The sequence below is a fragment of the Elephas maximus genome, chromosome 20 (genome assembly GCF_024166365.1).
Source record: "Elephas maximus indicus isolate mEleMax1 chromosome 20, mEleMax1 primary haplotype, whole genome shotgun sequence".
In the NCBI taxonomy this organism is placed as follows: domain Eukaryota; kingdom Metazoa; phylum Chordata; class Mammalia; order Proboscidea; family Elephantidae; genus Elephas; species Elephas maximus.
Window position 1 is genome coordinate 5,529,919 of NC_064838.1, and position 7,819 is coordinate 5,537,737.

At 37.4% G+C, this 7,819-nt stretch overlaps 1 protein-coding gene across 1 annotated transcript in view; it reads left to right on the forward strand.

The window, feature by feature from the left end:
- The window catches only part of CNPY1 (canopy FGF signaling regulator 1), a 98,585-nt gene extending 91,481 nt beyond the window's left edge, over positions 1-7,104 (forward strand). The window contains exons 3-5 of the mRNA XM_049863172.1: positions 721-924; positions 2,658-2,754; positions 6,702-7,104. Of these exons, the coding sequence (XP_049719129.1) occupies positions 721-924; positions 2,658-2,754; positions 6,702-6,742 (342 nt within the window). The 3' untranslated portion in view covers positions 6,743-7,104. The remainder of the gene's footprint in view (positions 1-720; positions 925-2,657; positions 2,755-6,701) is intronic.
- The last annotated feature ends 715 nt before the right edge of the window (positions 7,105-7,819 follow it).

Below are 7,819 nucleotides of genomic sequence, written 5' to 3' on the forward strand. Positions count from 1 at the left end.
CGCCGCATCCTGCACCTTGACCTGTCTAGACTGCACAGGGCCTTTTTGTCTCGGTTACCAAGGGCGAGGGGTGCTCTTTGACCCTTGGCGCTTGGGCGATGACACCCTCTCTCGGGGCGGAGGTGGTGTCTAAACGGTCCTGCCGAAGCTGCTGAATTCTGAAGGGAGAGGGCCGCACAAAGACGTGGGCCAGCTGTTCCAAAATGCAGCCCGAATGGGAGCTGGGCGACGTGAACTTCCGTGAGCCACCCTTCCTCCTCTTCCCCACCTTTCCCGTGGGCATCACACGGCTGCAGCGGAGCTGACGAGAAGCTCCGAGGAGAAGCCACCTTGCAAAACTTGGGCCCTCCCTGAGTTCTCGGGGAGTCAGCGTCTCCTCTGGAGGGCTCCGAAGCGCGCGGACGGGTAACAGCCATTCCCTGCGCTCAGTGGTTCGTTATGCATGTGGAATGGCTTTTAAAAATTATTACATGTGTATGTGTGATTTGCGGTTTGAATGTAAAGTTTTTTTCTGTCAACTCTCAAGATGTGCACTTTCTCTTACTATAATTTAAGCTAACCTCTGAAATTATGTTAATAGTTATATAAATTGCTATTATTAGGAAATTAATACATGGTTGCATTAATGGGAGGTTGTGTATGTTTCCATCAGTATTCATTTGAATATCTTTAAATAAGGCTAAAATTAAGACAACTTTCCTCTCATTTGTTTCTTAATAGATTTCCTTAGCTCAGTCCGAGGCATTCTTAACAGACCTTCTGGATAAAGTGTGTGAGCGAATGAATGACTACAAACTTGAAGAAGACCCTGTAACTAAGGAGAGAACTTTCAAGAGATTTGCTCCAAGGAAAGGAGACAAAATATACAAAGAATTTAAAAAATTCTATTTTTATTCTGATGCCTATAGACCTTTGAAGTTCGCGGTAAGCTCTCATCTTGGCGGATGAATCATATGACCCATGAAAATCTTTCTGCTGCTTTTATGTGTGTTGGTTTTGGTTGCTGTAGGGTTTCAAGAAACTGCATATTAAAATGCACATTCAAATGTTTAGAAATTTACTGTCGTCCTGTTGCTTTTAAAATGTTAAATCATGCATTTAGCAACTTGCCTTTTGAGCCCCTAAGGGGCTGTGATATTTCATGATGGAGACATTTAGGTGGTATTTTTCAGAAAGTGCTGCTGGCAAATTCCAGGGACTTTAAGACACAGTTTGCACCTTGCTTTGCTCAAATCGTTTTGTTCGGGTGGCCATTTGGGAAATGGTTTCAGGGAACTCAGTCACCAAGGCAGGTCCCTCTCAGATTTCCACTTAAGGAATCAGGGGCTGCAGTTGCCAGGCTAAAACCCAAATTAGAACTAATGTTTTCAAATACCTATAGCCAAATTACAGGAGGGAAGTGAGGTACATCATGGTTCCTCCAAAGGCTTCAGGAATAGAAAGAAATTTCTTCCTGAGTCAATTCAAGTCTTCTAGCACAAACTAAGTTAAGCAAAGGTTAGGTATGGTAGTTGGCTTAATGCCACATTTCCTTCCCATCATAGCCTTTATTTCTGTGAATGCTGGTCTCTGTCTTGCTTGAATGTGTCTGGCAAAATATATTGCTATTTATTTCACCTTACTTAACACTGTTGAATCAAAGTGATCGGGGAAGTCTGTTTAAAAAATGTATTATGTTTAGGCGTTGGCCAAAATGTCAGGCATGCTGAAACTCCGAAAGCACTTTAGCTGACATGTGAAGATTTCATTTTCATTAAAGAGCAAAGCACTGTGGAATAGGAATGGCAGTGAGTAACCGTATGCTTGGATTTCTTAGGTTTTCCATAAACACATAAGAGTGGAATTTAAATATTTTTAAATGTCATTTAAATATTTTAGAGTCCTACTTAATGAACTCAGAAGATGACTTACAAGTCTCTGGTGAACGTCCTTGAGCAACTTCTCATTTCCTGAAAGTGTCCACTGTAGTCCTTTCATGTACTCCGCTTAGCATGTAAGCTTTTCAAATGCAGGGGCAAGTTCGCGCGCTCCCGCTTCTCTGATATGCTGGCTTGTTTTGTAACGTGAAATTCTGGATAGATCTCTACATGTTATGAAGAGAAACTTCGCTAAGTAACTGTGAAGCATGTTACCCACAGTGAAATTTAAGTGCATTTGTTCTGATTGCTAAGAAGGCTTAATTGTTTTCCTACTTCAGATTGTTTTAAAACCATAAAGTAGATTATTATGTTAAATATGAAGGAACCTGATTTAACCATTTCAAGGAGTTGTCTCCTTTAAAAAAGTTTTTTTTTTTTTTTTAATTAAGACTTTGGAGCTCTGTGAGTAGTTGGCCCTTTTCTTACTATCACTTCAGCATTCCAATTTCAGGAAAAGAAACAAATGCAAAGAGCCCCTCTTCCTTCCTCATCCTCAGTCCACATCTTTCAACGTGGCTAATCATTTAGTTAAGTCCCAGGAAAATGATGCAATTAACATTCTGGGAAGAGGGTTAATCCCATACAATGATGTATTAAACTGAAAGGGCTAAGAAAAATGGACCACCTTGATAACACGATTTTATATTTTTAGCTAATAAAATTTTGATTAAGTCCCTCCTAACAATGTACCCGGTGAGTGTATATATATCCACATATGTTGTTATTATATTTCTACAGTGTGAAACGATAATAGAAGAGTATGAAGATGAAATATTCTCCCTTATCGCCCAGGAGGCAGACGATCTAGCTGACAAGCTGTGCAGTGAGAAATCAGGTAGTGTGTGTTGTAACATGTGCTCACTCCCTCCTTCTCCCCCTCTGCTCCCACTCGGCACTTCAGCCCCCCTTTTTAAAATGGAGCCTCACTGCCTGGCTGCACCAGACATCCTGAGAGGTTCTCCTCCGAGTCAGAAAGGACGCCATGCGAGAGCAGACCAGCAGACCAGACCACGGGGCTAGTGTTTGACTCTTGTCCTTACCTAACTTCTCCATTTTAATGAGTTCAAAAGCACCTGAATTCTGAATGTTAGAGACCACAATCATCAGGATTAGTGAGTCCAGAGCAAGTTTTTGTTTTGTTTTGTTCTTAACTTTTGGAGATTGGATTCTCCATCCTGAACTGTGAGAGAAAAGTCTTTGTAACTTTACTTTGCTACACCTGCAGAAGGTAGGGTCTTTATTTAAGGAAAAATTCTCCAATTTTTTTTTGTGTGTGTGCGCGTATGTGTGTTTGGGGGTGGGTTGCTTGATTCCCCCCACCCCAGGTTTTTTCCCCAGAATATCTACTTCTTACATAATATATATATATATATATTTTTTTTTTGGTGGAGAGGATGAAAAGTAATGCTTGACTCATATTCTTAAATACCCTCAGAAGCTAGGAAAAATGACCAGAACTTTATTTACTACACGCAAAGTTGAAACACGACCACTGGCCCTCCAGTCTGGTTGACTGAACATACATCTCTAGTCACGTATCATTTTGGTCCATGCTTAATGCATTTACAAGAAGGTAGTACAAGTTGTGTTTTCTTTTCAGGTATCTTCTGAAAAAAAAAAAGAATGAGTATTTATGATTTATGAAGACAATGATTTTTAATGCCAGCAGAGTACTTTTCTGCAACATGGGGGCTTGAAATATTTAGTGCTTGGGAGTTGTTTATAATAAAGTACAGTACACCTGTGTGCACTACGATACACTTTGGTACTTAAAATTTAGTACCAAAATCCTTAATGTAATAGTTACTGAATATTTTTAAATAAATATTTATGTCATCAAAAGTTATTCAATGAGAAGTTTATAAATCTCTATTAACAAGACAAAGTGTTCTTACTCTAAGTACCTAATTGGGTTGTTTTCCGTTTAAGATCAAGTTTGTGTTGGAGCTTGCAGAAGAGTGCAGTGAAATTACATAGTCAGGATTGTTAAGGAGTTTGAAAATTTTTTGTCATTGATTTTGGATAGTGTAATCTGTGAAATTCACAGAAATAAGTTCATAGCTGCAACTTCCCAAAGAAAGTATTTTTGAAATTTTTCAAATAATTCAGAGATACATGTGTGCATTAAAATATAAGCAAAATCATGATGAACAATATTTGAAATATTGGTTCTCCTATTTTTTGTGGGTAAAGGGTTTGTAGTTATAACTGTCTGTGACCCATTTAAACACTTAGCTATATGAAGACTTGTTCAGATATTGCAGAACGACTTGAGAAAGTTTTACCACCTGTTTCCCACCACTGTCTCCACCAAGTAAGATTCTGGGCTAAGAGTCTACTCCGAGGTTGAGCAATTTGATTTAATTTCAGTGATATTAACCATCACCTTTTCATTTCTTTTAGATATTTATAATTGGAAATAAAAATTAAGCGTTAAACTTGAGAAGATGCAAGCTTGAAGGATAAGGATGTGCAATATTACTGAAATAAAATGAAACATGCTTAGATAATTATTAATAAAATTTGACTAAAAAATAGATTGATTTACCACTATAAACATAAATATGAGCGCCTCAGAGCTATTGAGAGTAAAAGGTAATCTCTCAAAAGAGTCAGCTTACATGTGGCTGCTTACATGGTGAAGTTGTATGATTTTTTTTCCAGGTTATGTTTCTCTATGAAACATTTTTATGGATATCCTAAAATATTCATAAATTAAGAACCGAGAATAACATAAATTTAAAAAGAGATTAAATACCCCCTCCCAAAAGAATTCCCCACACCCTATTATTGAGATAAGTTAGCACCACAGTGGTGAGGCAGAGACTTTTCAGACTTAAACATTAATGCCAGAAGAAGCTCAAACAAAACATTAATAAGAAAAATTCTAATTAATGAGTGTAGCAACAAAGAAGTAGTACGTTTCAACATAGTGAGATAGTTTCAGACAACTGTGTAAAACGTGAGACTCTCATGTCGTAGAACTCCAGAAGCTGTCAAATACAATCTAAAATACAAGTGCAGTAAGCATCCCACCATAGCATGACCTTCATACTCATTTGTGCAAGCACTACTTGAGCTTGTTCTATTACGCGACAGCGTTGCTAAGACGTGATCTCCGTGATCTAAGCAATATGATTGTGTGTGTGTGTGTGTGTGTATTGGAGGTTATGAAACTATACATAAACCCAAAACTATTTACTGAGCATATACTATGTACAGGACACTGAACTGAGAACTGTTAAAAATGTCTACATGTCACTTTTAGACAGATAAATAATTACTTAAAAACAGATATTTCTATAGCTAGAGATTTGATTGAAAGGTTAGTCAGTCTCTGTACTTTATATACACAGTACATATATATGAATTTTATTTTTTCTACTTCAGGTAGATCATTTCACTTTATTTTTGATAATTCCACATGAGCAGACGATGGTACATTCATAGACTCTTAAAATATTAAGTTTCTTAGGCTCACTCCCATAAAAATAAATGGAGAATAAGAGAGAAACTATATCTTATGTCAGATTTAATCTGACTGTGTTTGGATTAACATCAGTGAGATTTTCATAAATATTACGTGCCATCTTTCGGATGTGTGAAAAAATCGCCAGGAAAAATCTCAGTGCGGATGGGTCCATGGATGCCAGTACACTTTCATTCACTGATAGAATTAAAGTTATCAAATAAACCCATTCTCTGAGTGTGAGACAGAGCAGTACGGAGTTTATTCCTCACATTTTTCTGGTTTTTTTCCTAAGAAAAAATAAAAGTAAGTTTATGAAATTTTCCTGGTGGGATATTTTGTGGCATATAACCTAGGCTTCTCCAGATTGTTATTTTGATGTCTGGAGGTCAAAATGACCTTTTCAAATCTTAAAAATCTTGAAAAAAAAAATGAATGAGTATATATGACGGCAATAATATGGCTTAGGGACATGATTAAAAGTACAGGAATGTTCCACTTAAAGGTAGGGAGCATATTGCTGCAGATGAGGGATGAACGGATACGCTTATGTCCACGGAGGTACTTGTGGCAGAGTGTGTGGGGGTGTAGATGTAAATATACAGATATCTCCTGTATACATATCACTCTGCTTTGATACAGATCTCATTTAAAACCATCATGACGGATAAATTTGTCATGTAAAGATTTTGAATGCAGCATATGGAGCGAGGCATCAAGTATCTAGGAATGTTTAGCCTACGTGCACGGTAAAAGCACTTTTCGCTTTCTGTGTAGACTTCCCAATTCTAATAGAGGTGTTAATTTCTCATACACAAAGTCATTACTTTCAGAGACTAGCATATTGCCTATTTCAAATAAAACAATCCATAGCCTTTCTCAATAGAGTTGCATTAATTGCTTCCAGCTGGAACAGTAGTATATATCAAAGTATCTAGTTGCCTCTCTGCTCCTTGGCTTAAGTGCCCAGTGTACTGTACCCTTTAGTAAGCTGGGAAATGGTTCAGCGTGGATCATTTCTAAATGCTTCCGTGTCTGTGGGTAAATGATCCAAACCTTGGATTTGTTTTAAGATACTCCAGCCAAAGAAGAGCAGAAGATAAAACAGGAACAACACAATGTTGATCGTTGTTGAGCCGGGGTGCAGGGTGCATGGGCACAGGTTATGCCTTTCTTTCTCCTTTTGTGTCTACTTGAAATTTTCTATAATTAAAAGTTTAGAAAATGTCCTTCCGCAGGAACGTACTTTATGGGAATGACTTAACCGGCCAGTATTTAATGTGATCGTGATGTCCTCTAACTTTTTTCCCCAGGTCTGTGTGAACCTCCTTCCACGAATCACACTGAACTCTAGGAGTGACTGTGCTACTAGTAATAAAGAGGAGTAAAGCCAGCTCCCCACAAGGTCAATGCCCACACGCTCTGTTCGCGTGCTGCCTTTTGTGATAAGAAATTGTATGTTTCTTGTGTATACTGTTTGTCTAATGTTTGTTTTTTATTGAAAATCTGTTGTTTGGCATCATGACAAACGCTTACTTTTTCTGTAGGTAAAGTTGAGGAGTCCAAAAAACTTTTAAATTACTTTCGCAGGTTTTGATATAAACAGACTTGGCAATAAAACATTCAATTCAGTAATAGGGAAAAAAAGTGAAGACATTTTATAAAGAAGCAGGGATTTAATAATGTGTACTATATATTCTGTAACAAATATCTATACATGTGTAAAGTCTTCTACTTGACAAGGACTTGATTTGATTTCTTAAATACTTGAGTGGTCACAGAGTTAAGGAGATATTGCAACAAATTCTGAATTAGGTCTTTGGGCTTATAAATGGTTATTGGCGAAACAAACCACTTTTTGTCAGAAATGAGATTTAAATCCTTAGAAGTCATATATTTAGAAGTTTTAAATCTCTAAAATTTGGTTGAATGCACAAAAAATAACAGATACTTTTTATAGTGAACAATAATTATATTGGCCTTTATGAAAAATACATTCTGGAGTCAAAGGATTTTGGAAGTCGATTTTTTTTTATTACATCACATGTTCTTAAAAGATGATATCAGTGGTGATGTTCTGTTTTACTGAAAATTCTCCTATTTTTTAAAAAAGATTTTTCAGCTGACATTTAGTGTGTGGATTTGGTTACAACCATTCTTCTACCTGAGTGTATTTTGGAGGCATGGAGGTGGAAGAGGAGTTGGGGACCTGGTGAGAAACTACCTTTGGCCACACTTAATGCTGGAGCGTGGTCCCATTATCACTCATGGATATTCCATTGTTTTAGTTGCTTTGGCATTCAGCGGAATCTGACCTTAATTATTTAAAACGTCAGGGCATATTCTATACTGGTTTAAAAAAGGAAACTCGTTGTTGGTGAGAATTTAGTGGCAAGATAATGCGCAGCCTGCCCCCAAAGAGCTGAGACAA